General features: G+C 43.9%; 1 protein-coding gene and 1 non-coding gene across 4 annotated transcripts in view; one reads left to right on the top strand and one right to left on the bottom strand.

Moving 5' to 3' along the window:
- Positions 1-361: 361 nt before the first annotated feature.
- Cd101 (CD101 molecule) overlaps positions 362-18,405 on the bottom strand; it is a 35,471-nt gene continuing 17,427 nt past the window's right edge. The window contains exons 6-10 of one of the 3 annotated variants that reach the window (XM_048814567.1): positions 17,487-17,891; positions 13,839-14,249; positions 10,699-11,094; positions 2,685-2,973; positions 362-2,649 (exon numbers count right to left, since the gene is read on the bottom strand). In XM_048814567.1, coding sequence (XP_048670524.1) covers positions 2,732-2,973; positions 10,699-11,094; positions 13,839-14,249; positions 17,487-17,891 — 1,454 coding nt within the window. In that variant the 3' untranslated portion in view covers positions 362-2,649; positions 2,685-2,731. Of the gene's footprint in view, positions 2,974-10,698; positions 11,095-13,838; positions 14,250-17,486; positions 17,892-18,405 lie in introns of all 3 variants that reach the window. The other 2 variants (XM_048814566.1, XM_048814568.1) reach the window with 2 other exon arrangements.
- On the top strand, positions 5,505-5,577 carry Trnaa-ggc. Its single transcript has one exon. It is a non-coding gene; the product is annotated as a tRNA-Ala (tRNA).

The raw sequence follows: 18,405 nt of genomic DNA, 5'->3' as shown, positions 1-18,405 counted from the left end.
TTGCATACGGTTGGGGGACCCTGGATAAATCCCAGCTTCTTTGAGCTTCAATTCCTTACTTGTAGAACAGGAATAATGATCCCTTCTAGAAGGGGATTCCATAAGACTCTGAGATGATGAAGGAATCCTGTTCAAGTATGAGAAATAATTATGGCAGGTGACTTTCTTGCATTACATTCATTTTCTGCCTTGCCTCAATAGACTGAAAATAATGAAAGGGTCAACCATGGCTTTCTGGTCTTGACAGAGTATGTTCACAGTATGATGGTGTGGAATACTGCGGAGGTAGTGAGCTGTCCATCTCTAGGATGAGCCTGGTGGGGAAGATTCAAAAGGCAGAAAGTCTTAGACTTGACACTGGTCCTCAGAACCTAAGATTATTTATTAAGTCAGTCAGGTTCAAAACAGATTCAGATATAACAGGTCAAATCAAGCTTCCCAGGAACAAAATACATGGGTAAAATGGACAGAATATTAACTATCAGGATGAAAAAGTTGAAATCAATGCGTTGAAAGTGAAGGTTTCCATTATACTTTGAACATTAAAGTTTGAACATTAAACTGGAAAGAGGTTTCATGTAAAATATTTGTTGAATTGGATCAAAGCAAATTTTATTCTAGAAGTTCAAAAGTTAAAAAAAAAAAAGGAAGTAGAAGGTAACTTTGGGGTTTTAGTTGCCTGACAACTCACTATGGGACAATAGTGTGATGTAGCTTCTAAGAAAATCGAGGTCCCATTTATGGCAGAGAGCATCTGCAGAAACAAGGCAATGGTCCCAGGGGCACAAGGCCATGTTTGAATCATCACTTGGGCCCTGTGTGCCTGTTACAGTGGCTGGCAAGCTGCAAGGGCTTGCTGGGAATCCTTCCTTGGCTTAGTGCTCAGTTTGATAGCACAGTCTCTCTCTGTGCAAGCCCTGTGCTGAGTTCACTGTGCTGGGTTCAAATGTGAAGGAATGGTATTTGGGCCAAGAAAGTTGTATCCAGGTGAAGAGAGGTGGGACAGAGGAAGGGAGCTCCGGGCAGCCGGGCAGATCCACTGTCTATTCTGTGATTCTCTGGCTGGGGCTCAACTGTACTTTCTTTCCTTCCCAAATCCCAATTAAAATACAAGTTTCTGGGGGAAAAAATGCAGGGAAAGGGTTCATCAGACTTTCTAAGAAGTCTTTATTTCTGTTTTGTTTTCAGTAAAAATATGCTCCCTCACCTGGGAGAGAAGTAGTAAAAGTATTGACACGTTTAAGAAAATATTTGGAGTATTTCAAATGAGGCTAAAAAAGGAGATGAATTTAAGAAACCTGCAGGTCTAGAGTAAAGGTTCTCATAGCCACCCATAATCTGCTTGCAAAGGAGCAAAGGAACTAATTAAATTTGGAGAGGATCACGCGCCTGATAAAATAATTAAAAATAAATTGCTCTCCTTGGAAATGCAAATTGCTAAGCCATAAAGCAACCCTGTTGGTCACATTGACAATAAATAGACGTATTTTCTCAGGTCTTTTAGGTGGCATTGATTGATTTCCAATTCTGGATAAAACAGGGCCTGAGCAGCTTTTGAAACAAAGGTGAGAAGACCCCAGGCCTGAGGGGGACAGCCTTTGAAAGCCTCAAGCCTTAAATCCCCCCACCTTTGGAATTTTCCAGGCAGAGATTAGGGGATCCCCAGGAATCAGACTTGACCTGCTGCTTGCCTTGAGAACATAGGAGGACCTAGTGGCACTACTGACCCCTCCTCCTCCACACGTTACCACAATGTTTTCCTGCTGCCCAGAATTGTCAGGTCATGGGAAAGATGCCCTGGAGCCAATGGATGGGTCCTTTGGTGGGGGAAGAAGGGGAGCCGGCCTTGGGGGCCTAAGTGTAGCACTACTGCATGAAACAGAAAAAGCTTTTTCTCAGCAATGACTTAGTAAATCTTATGGCATAAAAGCAAACACCCTCCCCCTTTCCTCCCCAAATCCTCAAGCTACAAAATGTTTTATAGAACCAGTATTGATTCACCTACTCTTAAGCTCTTGAGTAGGGATTTGTAGATGGGATAGGGGGAAAAAAATTGGATTTCTGGTCTAGAAAGATGTTACATTCTGGTTGGGAGGCAGTCTTTAGGTAAATGAATGAATGTTCCCAATTCTTTCTGCCTTGCTGACGTTGGGCTCTTTCCTGTACCTCTTACCTGGAAGAAAGAGATTACCTCAAGCCAATGTTAACTGGGCTACCAGTGTTTCCAGGAAATTAGTAATGAAGAGAAGACCCAAGAAGAGGGAGAGGGGAAGGGAAAGGGCAAGGAAGGGTTGGACCCACCCAGGACTCCACCATCAGGGCTCATCTGACCCTCCAATCTGTGTGAGGGAGGCACTTCTCTACCTACAACCTCTAGGGGGCGTGGTCAGGGAGAGCCTGAGTAATGATGATGCTATCTGCGTCTGAAAGTTGCAAGGGGTAAATAACCTGGCACCATATAGTTTTAATTTCTTTCTCCATTACTGCTAAGGTTGTTGAACATTTTTTTCATGTATTTGTTGACCATTTTTATTTCTTCTTTGAAAAAAACAAAAAAATGTATATTTAAGAAAAAAAAAGTGCTCATTAAATGTTCCCTCTGATTCCCAGGCAACTTGCCCAAGGCCACAGCTGTAGGGAAGGACAGGACCAGGATTTGTTCACACCCAGGTAAGTTCACTTCAAAAGTCCCCATGTGCTCCTTCCACCAGATGCAGGTGCCTCTCAGGAGTCAGTTGTCTTCATCTTCCTCTTGGTGCTTCCTCCTATCTGTGGTCCAGCCTTCAGCTCCGTTCAGACCCACCCAAAGAGACTTGTCTTTCTGCGCTCTGAGACTCAGCTGCGACAGCTTTTTGGCTTTCCAGGATAAGCAGAGGAGGGAAATGAGCAGAAGAACAAACATGACCAAGGGACAGATGACAAGAAAGTAGAGTAAAGGTGTCGAGGAGCAGATCCGGGAAGGAAACGTGGTCTCTGCAATGAAAGGGAGGAAAATACAGAGAATGTCATTCTCCCACCTATCTGGACTAACCAGTCATGCACATTTCTCAATTTAATGTTACAGGCAAATATATGTAAACACAAAGGGGTCAAGTGACATGTGGGAGCCCAGGACAGGGTGCTTGCTGGGAGAGGCCTTTGGAATGCACAGCTCTGCTCACCTAATGCTCGCAACTCCCCCTTGCCCAGCAATTTCCAACCACTGGAGTTTCCAATGACCTACTTAAAACTACCAGCACAAACCAAAGACAAAACAAAAAGAAAAAGAAAACCTCTCCTTTAATCTTCCTTCCTCAGAAAAGATATCTATAATTCAGCCCTCGTTCTCAACTATGTTGCCAGCCCTGAATTTTTAACTGAGTTATTCCCACTGCTGCTTCTGAAACACATACCACACTGCACTGTCCTCGTAAACATCTGAGCCTGCAGAGAGAAGCACTTCCCTCCCTGACCCATACCTGGCCTCCAAGCAGAACCCTCTTGGGCTCCTTTTCTGGGCTGCTCAATTGTCCCTCCCTGTACCTAATTCTCCAGGTCCTTCCTGCCTAGCCAGATCACTCTTCCTTTCCTGGTGCTCCTACCTGGCCTTGGGCACAGGTCTCTGCTTATTCCCCTCTCACACAGCCCTTTGTTTAGACCTCTTTCCTCCCCTTTAACCCATCTCTTTGTTTTATTACAGCTATCGAATACATCTGATAGTGTCATGTGTTTCTACACCCCCTACAGTGCCTAGGACACATGTTCAATAACTTCTGCTGATCTGAATTAAATCAGGTTGACTGCAACCACCCAGGCCAAAGATACTATATAAAGTCGTGCTGAAGTATGTGATCCTCCCACAGCTGCAGTCCACAGGGAAGCACCATCAGCAGACAGACACGTGGAGCACGCACAAGCAGCCTCAGAGTGGCTCCTGGCCGCTCGCTCGGTCAAGGGAGCAAAGAGGAGAGGATTGCAAACACCACAGGTTCCAGCAAATGATGCCCTGAGCTACAACCGGTCAAAAGACCACGTTTACAGACTCTTGAAGCAGAAAGTCATAGGCTTAAAGACATACCGACCACTAATTATAGCCTACCAACTGCATTTATTTATGACATGATATTTGAAATCAGGGCCATTCAGAAAAAATCGCATGCTATCAATAGCTGTGCTTTTCTTGGAAAATTGTAACGACATAAGCAATCTCTTCTTCAAAGGTTAAGCTATAGGATTCATAGAATTATAGACTCTTCGAGATGAAAACAGGTTTATAGGTCATTATGACCCATCTCCTGCTGTAAGAATTCCATTTTGGGCATTGCTAATGCATTTTACATGTTGAAAAAAAATGAGAAAGAATCTGGACATTTGCTCAAGTGCTGTATTGTGTGTTCCTTGAAGGTAAGGCCTGTGTCTTATGAGTCTTTTTATCTTGTGCAGCACTTTATCCACAGGACCTCAATGGAGCCTAATGAATGCAGTATTGTATGAATGCATTTCACAAGGGAACAAGGGGCAGCCGCCATTGTATTATGAAAAGTAAGGATCCTCCTGAACTTGAGGCTGGCAGCTCTGAATGGGCTGGCAAAGAGCTACAGGGGTTTGTGGCCGGGATTTTTTCTGGTCTCACTTGCATTCTCCATGCTATTTTTTTTTTCTTTTTGGAAGTATGAGCAATGGCAGTGCCAGATTTTGAATTCTTTACCATCTCCTCTCCACATTCTACCAGCTCCTCTCCCAAATGATCCAGCTTGATTACAGTTATTGTCCCAGGTCTCATCTGAGCACACTGAAGCCATGGTTAAAAGGAAGCATAGATAATGCTGAAAGAGAATGGAGCCGGGACTAGGTGCAGAGGTCACTGGCCATGGGCATTCATGCAGAGTAACGAATGAGCACCTACTATATTTCAGAGAGCTGGGTTCAAATCATTATGCTTCAACTTACTGGAAGTTACTTATCCTCTCTAATCATTAGTTTCCTCATCAGACAAACAGGGATAATAATGTCTAGAGTTATGATGTGATAATGCACAATACAACATTTAACATAATGCTTAATAGCATTTGTTGACTCAGAAAACAATCAATATTAGTTAGAGTGCTACTGAGAAAGCTGAGAAAAATTGCAGACAACTTACTCTCAAAAGACTATATAGAGGATTCCTGTTGCTTCCTCATTCAGGCATCACATGTGCCATAGTTTGGATCTGGAATGTCCCCCAAAAGCTAATGTGTTAAAGGCTTGGTCCTTAGCTTGGCACTACTAGAAGCTGGTACAACCTTTAAGAGGGGGATCTATTGGAAGATCTTAGGTCACTGTGGGTATGCCCTCAAAGAGGATCATGGGACACCAGTCTCTTCCTTTTTCTTTGCTTCTTGGATGCTATGAGGTGAGCAGCTTTCTCTGCTGCACACTCCTGCCATAATGTACTGCCTCCCAACAGGTCCAAAACAATGGACCAACTGATTATGAACTGAAATCTCTAAAACTATGAATCAAGAGAAAACTTTCTTGGGGCTGGGAATGTGGCTCAGTGGTAGAGTGTCTGCCTGGCATGCACAAGGCCCTGGGTTCAACCCCCAGCACCACACACACAAAAAAGATAAACAAAGGTTTATCTGAGGTATTTTGTCACAGAGATGGAAAGCCAGTTAACATGACAGTCTTGGCCAAGTTCTTCTACCAGCTAAATTCTCTTCAATCTCATCCTTAGCCCCAAACCTGGGCAACCTTCAGCTAAAAGGCTCTGGCTTCCTTTCTAGTCACGGGAGGCCGAGAATTTGAGGTGGGAGTTGGCTGTACCAAGTCTCACAGTTGCTAAGATGGTGGTATGATGATGGTGAGATGGGGCTGGCACATGGGTGGTGGGAAAAAGAAATCTGGTACTGAACTTCTTTGCCCCTGGGACTGTAATCTTCTGCATGAAGGGACTGCCAGAGGCCTTGATGGTCTTAATGGGGAGGAGGATGCTCTGCTTAGAGCAATCTGCTATCAAAGGACGGCAAAGTGCACTCCTCACAGCGCTGAATTAGCCAGCAGCTACCAACTGTCAGCTCCAGTGCTTCTAAATTACCTCTCCTGGGAGGGCAGTGTTTTCTCTGGATCCCACATCACCATTTCCCACCATCTGCCTCTCACCCATATTTGGATTAGAATTGGTGACACTCAAAACCATCAGGGTTTGGCATTTTGAGTCAATCAAAGTGTCCAATGCTCAAAGTACAAGCCCTGCAAAACAGAGCCAAAAAATTTAATGAGAATACTTTATCATGAGGCTTAGTTTATAACTTGCTCCTCCCACAGCCATAGGGAGCCTCCTTTTGGATACTATCTCAGAAACACTGACTTCTGAGAAGTGTAGGATGATAAGGGGGCTCCCAATTCCTCTCCACCCCTCAATCCAAAACTTGGGCAATTGGCTATACCACACATGCAAGAGTGGTTCCTGCCAAGAAATAAAAGTGGGGGAAGGCCTTCTGATATCAGGTGCATCTCAGAATCAGTAACACCCTGTCAGCATTCCATTTCAACTTAATGGAAGACTTGCTCATTCTTTGATCAAGCATGTGTTGAGTGCTATGTGCCAGGCCTCATTGAAGGCAGGGGTGAGAGGTAAACAAATGACATGACCTCTCCAGGAACATCAGTGTGGTAGGATGTGTGTCTCCTTTAAGAATCCACCTTCTCAATAAATCCTCACCCCAAAAGAGCTGGGAAATGGCTACAAGTACTACACTACTAAAATAATCCAGTCCCCAGAAAGCCTTACAACCTGGCCTATCAATTAATCCAGACCATTCTTCAAAAAATAAAGAACTTCATATGTAGGGCCTGAGGATGAGGCAAACAGACTCAGGCAGCTGTAAGCCCTGTCCTGGCTTGGCCATTGGTAAGGAAGTAAGATGGAGAAGAAAAGGTAAGGTCCGTTCTCCCAGGGAATGCCTCTTAATTATTCTGCCTTCACTGGAGTTCCCTGCTCCACGACTCTAATGTGTAAAACTAACCCAACCCGGGGTGCCCATAGAGGGGGTGGAAAGCCACTGAGAAGTGACAATTAGCAGTATATTATATGTGACCTGGGTACTTTTTAACACATGGAACTGGTACTCTCCAGGAATGGGATTGTGACTCAGTAAGTATCTGAGCATCTCTTGCATGCCAGATGGAGCCAGATGGGGACAAGACACGCATAGTCTTTGTCTGCTCAGAGGGTCAGTCTAGCAGTGGTGGTGGGTGAATGTGGTCGTGATGACTAAGAGAGCAAGGTGGCTCACGGTGACAGCAGCAGCTCAGTTGGTGGGTGAAAGATTAGAGGTTGACCAGGGAAGAAGGTGTGGAGGGGGCCGTGAGGCACTACCAGTGCCGGGTGTCAGCCGTGTCTAGTCTCTTCTGCACTTCGCCTTCTTCCTCTCTACAGTGTGAATGTGCTCAAGTTCCTACCATCTTTGAAGCAACACAGAAATAAAGCAGAACGAAAATGCTCTCCCTGACACCTCTTGCTATGTTTGTGGTCTTCTCTCTTTCCCGTTATAGCTCTTGAGAGAGTCATCTGTACTTGATGGGCTGCTTGCTCATTTCTAGACCAGTGCAATCTGACTTCTCTCTTTACTGTTCTGCAATTGTCCTCCTATCTTGTCAAATCCATGGAAACGCCATTCTTAGCTAAGATTTCTTTGCACTGTCCAGCACGTTGCCTCTCCCTTCCCTCTTGATGCCCTCTCTGTCCTGGGTTTCTGTGATAGCACTGAATTCCAATTTTCCTCCTACTTCCCAGCCATCACAGTCAATCTCCTCCTTCACAGTCTGCTTCTCTGTTCTCCTGATCAATAGTGATATGTCTCAGGGACCCATCTCTGAGCATCATCAGTTATAAATTAATAGCCCCTAATGTACAACTCTGCTGCATATTCCATTTAGAAGCCCCCATGACTATCAGACATATTATTTTTGATAATTCACACATAATCCAAACTCAATGCCAGCTCCATTTACTCAAAATTGAACTAATCTCCCCCTATAAACCTTGCTCCTGTGTTACCTTGCTTGGTCAGTGACATCACTGTTCACCTAAGCCAGCATCCAAATAGTCATCCTCGATTTTCCCCTTCCACTCATTGCCCACATATATCTAATCAGTATCTAAATCCTGAAGATTAGGCCTCCTAATGCCTCATGCTGTCCTTCTCTCAGTCTCACTGGCACTGCCTTAATTCATCTTGTCTCATCGGGTTCCTACAATTTCAGATGATTCTCCCTGCTCTGTCTGCCTTTGCTCCAATTGATCAGAAATACTACTGCCAGTGGGAACTTTCTATAAAATGCAGATCTGATGCTGTCACTTCCCTCTTTGGACTTTTTCAGCAACACCCCATAACTGCATGATAAAGTGCCCTTCCTTAGCTTCAGATACCAGATGTACCCAAGATCTGTGCCTTCCTCATCTCACTGGTCTCAGCTGTCACCATTGTAGCACAGTCCTTATACCTAGGGGACCCTCCCAGATCTCCTTCCTACCCTGCCCTCACCTAGCTCAGTTGTTCCTTTAACACCCTGAGAATGCTTCTTCAACAACACCTGTCATGTTGGACTTGACTTCCCACTCTGGACTCCAAGTCCTGTATATACCTCGTAATATACATTTTTTTTGTATTCTCAGAACCTCATGTAAATTTAATTATTGAACAAATGAAATTATTTTGTCAGGGGATGTAGCTCAGTGGTAGAGCACTTGCCTAGCATGCGTGAGGCCCTGGGTTCCATCCCTAGCATCACAAAAGAAAAAGAACTTGTCACATAGGTGTACATACAACTATGTATATATGTGCATATATGAATTATATACATACATGTGTGTAACATGTTTGGAGGCATAAGAGGAAAAGGAGTTAGCATTTGTTTAGCACCTGTAATGTGCCAGGGATTATACTGGGTACTTTAAAACACATTTACATTTTGATCTTCATTTTACAAGAAAGCTGAAGCTCACAGAAGTCACGTACCTATGGTATGATTTCATGGCTCATAGGTGGCAGAGCTGTGATCTGAGCCCAGGCTTATCTGACTTCAACCCCTGGGAACTTTTCATCACCCAGACTGTCTCCCCAACCACCAGAGAGGAACAGTGAGGCGGAGGATTCAAGGTGCTATATTATAAGGATTTCCTTGAGAATCCTTGACATTAGTCACGCTGAAAATCCTCAGTTGGTCATGGCACAGGCTTTTGAGCTTTTTCAGTTGTGAAGAATATAAATACCACTAAATTTTTAATGTTTCCTTTCCAGAGTTTGTCTTTTTAAAACTTTACACCTGTTTTACAAGGATTCCACTGAGATTAACAACATATATATGCTATGAAGGATCTCGACTGCCCCAGAGGAGCTGTGCTTTCTAGTCACAGAATATGTACTTTTTACTGTTATTATCTATTTATTCTACTGAAAAAATTGCTGATTCTACAAAGCCTTAGAATTCCAGTGGGAAAACATGTATGGAATGTGCTCAGGGGTTGTGGGACCTCCTATAAATGTTGGAACAAAGGGCTAATAAGAAAAAAAGTTCTATCTGGACATTTGAGAGAAAAAAAAAATCTGAAGAAGGGACAGGGGTTGAGGATGATGGAGCCCTGGGAGTAATCACATCACTTTGACTTCCACTTTAGAGCCCGGCTGTGGCTGAGATGCAACTGTCCTAATTCTGAGAGTTGCCTTATGTTCTCGATAGCAACTTTCTCTCCTACAGAGCATCACTAAAGCAGCTTTACCTTATTGATCATTTCCATTTATCCTCCCTGGTGTGGGGTCCCCATCTATACCTCTACTTCTCCAATGGCCCTTTCCCATGCTAAGTTTATTTCACAGTTCACCTCTCACCTGCTTCTTGAACCTCACTGGAAAGAAGTGGCTAAGAGAATGAGCTGCACATGTTGTACCCAGCCATCGAACACCAGCGTCTAGTTTTTATTATGAACACATGCTTAATAAGTGACTATCATATGCTGAACTGTACTAGGTTGTGCATAGAAAATGGTCAGTCCCTGACCAAGGGTTTTTGAGTGGCTGCCCTCCTTTCTGGAACCTGTAAATAAGTTCTATAGGGCACACTTTTTTCCTTGATGCCTTTCAAGGGACAACAAGAAGGAGCACACCAAATGACCATTGCTACAGTTTGGGTCTGAAAGTGTTCCCCAAGTGTCCGTGTGGTGAAGGCCCCTCCAGCTTGGTGCTCTTGGGAGGGGGTGGAGCCTTTAGGAGGTGGAGCCTAGTAGGAGGTCTTTAGGTTACTGGCAGTGTGCCAAAGGGGAGAGTGGGACAATAGTCCCTTTATCATTTTCTCTTTCACTTCCTGGTCACTAGATGAGCAGTTTTGCTCTGCCATATGCTCCTGCCATGATGTACCACTATAGACCCAAAGCATCTGATCATCTGACTAAAATCTCTAAAGCTTTAGGCCAAGTTATACCTTTCCTCTTTATAAGTTGGTTATCTCAGGTCTTTGTTACAGTAATGAAAAGCGTTAACGTGACCTTCATGATCAAAGTCCCAGTGGTTTGTTACCACTGAGAGTTATTAATGAGAGATAGTGAAGTCATCTTCTTTAGGAAATCTGAGAAATGCCTTCAGCCTGAAGGAGGAGCAAGACAGCTGGGAGAGAAAGCACAAATGGAGAGCCAAATATTCTCAGGACACCAGCCCACGGAAGATCAACCCCTGTTACCTGAAGGCAGCACCCTGAGCACTATTTGCTGCGACTCGTCCGATGCTTGGCTGACCCACTTGCCTGGGTGACCATAAAGTTGCCATTCGGCCACCCTGCACCAGTACATGCCGGCGTCCTCCATCTCCACTGCATGAAGCTTCAGGACAAAGTCTGTAGGGGAAGCACGGGCACAGTGCAGGTGCCCCCTGCGCCCCTCTTCTCCATACTCCAGCAAGCCGTCATGGTGCAGGTGCACCAGCATCTGGCTCCCCGTGTCTCCTCTGCTCCTGAACCACGTCACAGAGTACAGGGAGGCCTCGCTGCCCCAGCTCTCCAGGCTGCAGCTGAGGGCCACCTCCCTGTGCTCGGTAGCATTTTCCGTGTGGTGAACTTTGGAGACTTGAACCTTACTTCCTAGAGGACGAAAGGGCAATAGGTTAGAGAAGAACACAGACTTCTAGGTTGGATGCCTCCTCTGGAAAATCCAGTTTTTGCTGGAAGGATCCTATCTGGTATTCTTTAGACACCAGACTCATTCTTCACCTTTAATATTTTTCCTTGATCTCTGCCCTTTCCTTCACAACTGCGGGAACATTCTCGGGCGTGAATCAAGCCAACCACTTCCCTTCTTATTCCTGCCGCTAGCCTGGTGGACCCTGCTATGGAAAACCACCCGGCTGCCGCCAGGCCCTTATGGCTGCTGCTTTCACTTCCCCTTGGTCAACATCTGACTCAAATTCCCAGAGGGGCTATTCAAAGCTGCCAGCTCCCCTTCAAATTGCCTGTCACACCATTAGCCCTCATTCTCAGCAAACTGCCTTCCTCTGAAACACCCAGGAATCACTCAGGTATAGACACAGAGAGAAGAGGCCATTTGAGAGACCGACATTTTGATACAAGTGGTAGGATACCACCCAAGGGAGCTATTTAAGTTATTTGATTAGACTATGGTTTAAAAAGATTTTGATGTTTTTCTCTCCCTTCCCACTCACCAGCAGGTAAGGATTAGGAATGATATAATTACAAAAACTAATATTAATCAAGAAATTATAGTGTGCGTTACATTTTCAACTCCCCTCTCAATGCACTTATTAAGCTATTTAAAGAACAACTTTGTCTGATATCAGACACTTGTAACTGTCTTTGCTCTCCCCTTTCCTACATGGAAAAGCATGTAAAATATTAGTTTATGTGAAACTGTTTCCTCGCTGACTCCCTAATTGATTACAATCTGACTTCCAGTTCCATCACTACACTTGTGGTGGGGCCCAGTTTCCCAGCTCAAGGGACCCTCCAGTGTTTTTCTGTTCTCTCTGTGGTTTTATCACTAAAATCTATTTTCTTCAAAAATATTTTTCTTCCTTGGCCTCAGAGAAAGTTTTCTTCCAACAAGGCTGACTGTCCTTCTGAATATCTTTTTTGTTTTGTTTTGTTTTTTGTTTTTAGCTTTGTCTTGGTTTTCTTTTTTTGATATTGTGAATTGAACCCAGGGGTGCTCTACCACTGAGTTACATCTCCAGCTCTTTTTATTTTTTATTTTGAGACAAGTTCTTGCTAAGTTGCTGAGGCTGGCCTTGAAGTTTCGGTCCTCCTGCCTCAAGCCTCCAAATCATTGGGATCACAGGCATGCACCCCTGCACTTGGCCTTCTCGATATCTTTTCTTGAGGTTCTTCTTTAATTTATTTTCCTAAGCCAGGATGCATAATCGCAACCCACAATCACACCTAACCCGCAAAGAGGCTTTATTTGACACCTTCAGTATTTTAAAAGAATTTGAATAGTTGTAAATGTTCTCAAACTGGGAGATATCAAAAAAGACTGTGGAAATTTTTTTATATACTAAAAAGTCTAACGACACTGACCCCACATTTCCACACAGAAAGTACTGGCTCAAGACAAGAGGTGTCTGCCTCCTTGAAAGGGGCATACACACACTGTTCAGATTTGGACCAGGACATCTGGGAGGCAGTGATGTCAGTCACACAGATTCCAAATGCAGAAAAATGTCTGAGTCTTGTGGGTTGGCAGAGAGGAGAAGTGCAACTGGGGCAGGCTGAGGTTGGAGGTTTCTGGGGTAACCAAGTAGAAACGTACAGCTGGCAGCTGGGTCTAAAGGCCCAGAGCTCGGGAGATCAGGGCTAAGCATAAAGGCTTAGAGTTATCACCCTGAGGTGGCAATTAGAACCAGGGCAGTTTAGAAAGTTCTGAGGAAAGCAGAGAATAAGAAGCAAAAGGGCCCAGAGTGTATCCCTGAGGAACTCTCATGCTTAGCAGGGAGAGGAAGAGGGGCCCAAAGAAGGAGACAGGGATCCAGAGCAGCAGGAAGAAATCCTGCTACCAAGCTATCCCCTGCTGCTCCCACAGACTGTGAGCTCCTTAAGAGCTGTGCTTTACTTATCTTTTCTTTCCCATTGCTTAATCTATAGTAATCTTCGATTTTAGTCTTATTTTTGATGTTACCTCGAGAATAGTCTTTTGAGCACCCAGTTAGCTTGACTTATCTGCATTATGCTATATGGATCTGGTCAAGTTCCCAAACTTTAGCTGTGACATTCATTTTAATCAACAGTGGAGGTGACCTAACCAATGCCAAGAGAGCCAATCAAGCCTGTCCACAGTTATACAGCAACACTCTTAGACCAGTGTAAATGGATGGAACTTCCATTACATTTTTAAAGATCTCCCGAGGAAGAGGAGATTCCCTCAGTCAGCCATTCCAACAGTTAACTACTCTTATTTGCCTTATGTTTAGGCAGCCAAATGTTGAAAAGCAATTTCTCCACACATCCCCATAGAGTTGTACAGTTTCTGTTCACAGTGGGAGAAATATGCTTTGCATTACTCTTTCTCTGCCAAATTACAGTAGAGCCCCACTGGAGTGACACAGCTTGTTATTATAGAGATCTGGAGATACGATGCCCTGGGTAGCTGCATAGACCAGGCTGCCAGGCTGATAAGCAAACCAATCGCAGGGATCTTGTTCCTGTCTGAGCTCCTCAAAACCTCAGACTGCCTTAAGTGACCTCCCCTGGCAGACACTATTCCTATGACTTTAGGTCATATTTCTACTTCCACATAATCATTTCATAGAAGAACTGCCTAAGAGAAGGTGGCAATCTTACAGAAAGACATGCGTCAACACATTCACAAGAATTACCTGTGGGCCTGAGCTTCAGTTCTGTTAGTCCTGACTTCTTTCCTCCCAGCTTCTTCCAGGTACCATCTGTAGACAAGAGCCATTCCTCCACGGCACAGTAATATCTGCCCTGATCACTGTCTTCCACACTTAGAATATGTAGCTGAAACAAGTCTTGGGAAACTTTCTCCATATGAAATTTTTGTTTTTTCTGTGGGGTATGAAATTCATTCCCATATTTTACAACACTGGTTTGGTCCATCTCCAGGATCCTGAGCCAGGATGCATTAGAAGAAATGGGAGAAAAATACCAAATAATTGCTAACTGAAGGTTTCCAATTGTCCGAGATAAGATGTTACATTCTATATTGGTGTTGGAGATGATGGAAATCTCTTGGGATTGATTCCTTGAGTTCACTTTTAGCTTGCTCTCTGAATGAAAAGAATGAAAACAGTTACTTTGCTAGAAAACAGAATTTTCAGGTAGAAGGGATATTAGAAGTCAATGAGGCCAACCCTCCTGTGACCGTCATATGTGAGAATTCCCTCTCAGCGGCCACATGACCTGCTCATTCAGCCTTTGAACAATTCTCCAATGATGCAGATCATTCCATCTGGGAACAACTATGCCACTGGAGAATTCTGTCTGATATCAACTTGAGTTTTCTCTCTTTGTAACTTGCACCCACTGGTCCTAATTCTTCCCTTACTGGGTGGGGAAGGGAAGTATCATATAGAAAAGCTCATTCTCTTTCCAACATGATGATGCTTTAGTGTTTCAGCACAGACACCCCTTCTACAGCATTTTGTGTTTCAAATTAAAGAAAGCGGCATTCCTAATGCTCTGTGTGCTTGCTATCCAGAGTATTTCTGGTTTCACAATTTGTCAAAGTCTAGTTATTGCTGCCTTCAAACATGGGTAAACAAAAGGAAATTGTGCAGCCACTCCACAGCGAAGCATCCAATAATATGGAGTCCATCTCCTTTAACCTCTCCTTTCTGCTTTGTCAGAAAGATGCATGATAAACTTCTTTTCAAATCTTATTTTAACTGATGTCACTGAGCCTACTTTTATAACTGCTTGTTGATGTTGCCAGTCCCTGTTATGGTTTGGATGTTAGGTGTCTCCCAAAAGCTCATGTGTGAGACAATGCAAGATGGTTCAGGGGAGAAATGACTGGGATATGACAGCCTTAACCCAATCAAGTGAATCAATCACCTGATGGGATTAATTGAGTGGTAACTGAAGGCAGATAGGGTGTGGGCATTGGGGGGTGTATATATTTTGGAGTATATATTTTGTATTTGGTGAGTGGAGTCTCTCCCTCTCTGCTTTCTGATCATCATGTGAGCTGCTTCCCTCCACCACACTCTTCCACCACAATATTCTGCCTCACCTCAAGCCCTAAGGAATAGAGCCAGCTGTCTATAGACTGTCTATAGACTAAGACCTATGAAACTGAAACCAAATAAACTTCTCCTCTAAAATTGTTCTTGTTAGGTCTTTTGGTCAAAGCAATGAAAAAGATGATTAAAACGACCCCTTTACTCTGTTTCACCAAACATTTATTTATCACATACTGTATGGCATGCAAAACTATTCCAGGTTCTATGGGTACTGCTCCTTGGTGGCTCACTTTTAGAGAGAAAGGGACAAATACAGGGACAGAGGGTTATAGATCATAGCAGGTGTTACCTATGTGGGAAGTACTCAAAGTATCAGAGCATCCAGGAGCCCACCTAACCCACATGTAGGAGTGAGGGGAGACTTTTTGGAGGAGACCACTGTGAGCTAAGTCTTAAGGGTTTACAGGAATGATCCTGATGATGAAAAGGCAAAGGAATTCCACATAAAAAAGGAACTTGAATGAAGAAAATTTAAAATGAGAGAGAACATGGATTATTGAGGAACTGCAAGTAATTTGGTATGACTTGAGCTCAAACCCAGGATGGAAAGTAAAAGGAGATGATGCTGAGAACACATAAATGTCTTTTATTATAAAGGACCTTGCATGTCACGCCATGAGAATTTGAACATGTGGAGGGCATAGAGGATTGTGAATGACTCAGGTTTCCAAATTGGGCCACTGGTAGGTGGTGGGGACACAGGGCACAATGTGGAAGGAGTAGCTTCAGATGATAGTGGTGAGTTTATGTTTTGACACAGTGAGTGTAGACATGGCTTGGAGGCAATTAGGTGTGAGTCTGGAGATCAGAAGAGAACTCTTTCAGGATAGCGGACTTGGGAGTTGTCAACATATAGGTATAATTATAGGTAGGGTTGAATCTAACTCCAGAGAAAGTGTAGCATCATGGGAAGAGAGTAATCCAAAGGAAGAATTGTCTTTAAAGAATAAATCGGTGGAGGAGGAAAACCGTGTAAAAGAAATTGGTAAGGAACAGTCAGTGTTAGGAAAGAAAGGAAGAAAATCTTCTGTCATAGGAACAAGAAAAAAAGAAGTTTCAAGAAAAAAGGTTTTGGGCAACAGTAAAGGAAGGCATGATTTAATAAACAAGAAGATCATTACTTTTATGGAGAGTATTGCTCAACAGCAGAAAGAACATGACAGCTACTGTGTTTGAGCATCTGCTTGGTATATCAGGCACTGTGCTAGGCACATTATATATGTCACCACATTTAAGTTGCACATGAGCAAATTAGAGAAGAGGAAACTAAAACTTGGACTGATTAAGTGACTTGTCTGAAGCCAAGCTTTTATCTAGTGCTTGTCAGATCTAAATTCCTTGTCCTAAGACAATGCGAATAATAAGGAGAAGATACACAACATAACAGAATTTTTTCCAGGTTGTGTCTTACCTTTAACCTCTGTTTTTATCAGCAATTGATGAGGTGGATTATATTTCACTGTAATCATAAATTCTTTGACTCATATATGTTTTTAAAATATTTTGTTTTAGTTGTAGTTGGACACATACTTTTATTTCATTTTTATTTTTATGTGCTGAGGATCGAAGATCCACACATGCTAGGCGAGTGCTCTGCCTTTGAGATACAACCCCAGCCCCTTGACTCATACATGAATACATTAAAAAGAAGTAGATCAGTGTTGTTGTTGTTGTTTTTTCCCCAGTGCTGGAGGTTGAACCCAGAGCCTCACACATGCCGGACTAATGCTCTACCACTGAGCTACATCCCCAGCCCAGGTCAGGGTATTATAATGGAATTTACATGGTCCCTACCACTAGGAAAGACATTCCAAACATTTAATAACTGCTAGGACATGGGAAGAGACCTACCAAAAAGATTGCCTCTCTTCTGGAGCTTAGCCCTCCAGGTCCCTGCTATGGTAGGCAGTACCCTTTAGTTTCTGGGTGGGAGAAACTTTTGGGCAGTTGGGGAAAGAGCCCAGAGCAGTGGTTATCAACTGGTGTGGAGTAGTTCAGTGATTTGACAGCCAAAATGGCCACCCTGTGCATATTAACTTAATGTCCTCTCATTTTAGGTAAGTTGGAGAAATACACATAAAGAACCCTGTCCCCATATCTGTACTGTATAAGTAAGAACCCTATGTTGGGGTAGCGCTCAACATATGGTTCTCACTTATACAGTGCAAATATGGGGACAGGGTTCTTTATGTGTATTTCTCCAACTTACCTAAAATGAGAGGAATTTTTTAAAAGCAGAGATTAATTTCAAGTGTCACTTACCTGGTAAAGTGACCACTATCCTCAATGGGTGAGAGACGGCAGAAGCCCTGGCTGGGCTATTTGTGGGTAGGGAATTTCTGTCATAAACTTCCACTTCACACTCATACTTTCCTGTCTCTTCCTCAGAGGCATCATGGATTAGGAGTTGAGAACGAAATGAAGACTGTGAAACCTTCATCTTCTTTTGGAACTGGGACAGGGAATCCCCCCATTCGATAATGCCATTGTGAGTGACTCGAATTAGCTGACGAAAGGCTTGAGACCCATCTGGCTGGAACCGCCACCTCATAGTGAGAGGCAGTCTGAGGTCAGAGTAGTCAGCCCCCGCTATGCAGGACAGGTCAAAGGTGTCCCCTAACTTCACTTGTGGCTGACGGCTCAGCAGATTAACTTGTAAACTTGAGTCTGCAGACAGAAAAGTGAAACACAATTTCTAATATGTTTACCAAGTCAAAGAGCAGATCTTTCAAGCTTTTTAGTGCCATCTTCACACGGGACTGTGCACCCATCCGTTCATTCCGAGGGCTGTGCATTTGGGGCTAGAAGCTGATTCACAGTTCAGTCTGTCCTGAAGGCTGATCTATTTTCCCAAGCTGACCTACCACTGTTCTCAGCCCTGACAACAAACAGGCAGGGTTTCTCCAGTCTGCCGCTTGGACAGCTGCTGCCGGGTGGGTGGAGCACTAGGGCCCCTGTGGTCTGGCCTTCTTCCTCCCACCCCCTCACCCTGCTCCTGGGGGAAGGGTCAGTCTCTCTTGCCCATGCCAGAAGAGACTCCAGTAGGCCAGGCCTGCAGCTGTCATAAACCAGAAGGTGTAAGGTTCGGGGCACTCTCAGGTCGACTCCAAATCATCGGACTTTCTTTTTAACCATGAACAACAACTTATGAGTTGCACTCTAAAGATAATCCTTGTAAAGA

This window comes from Marmota marmota, unplaced genomic scaffold (assembly GCF_001458135.2).
Source record: "Marmota marmota marmota unplaced genomic scaffold, marMar, whole genome shotgun sequence".
NCBI classification, from domain to species: Eukaryota; Metazoa; Chordata; class Mammalia; order Rodentia; family Sciuridae; genus Marmota; species Marmota marmota.
The sequence above is the reverse complement of the archived record's forward strand: the minus strand, read 5'-3'. Positions and strand labels throughout refer to the sequence as shown.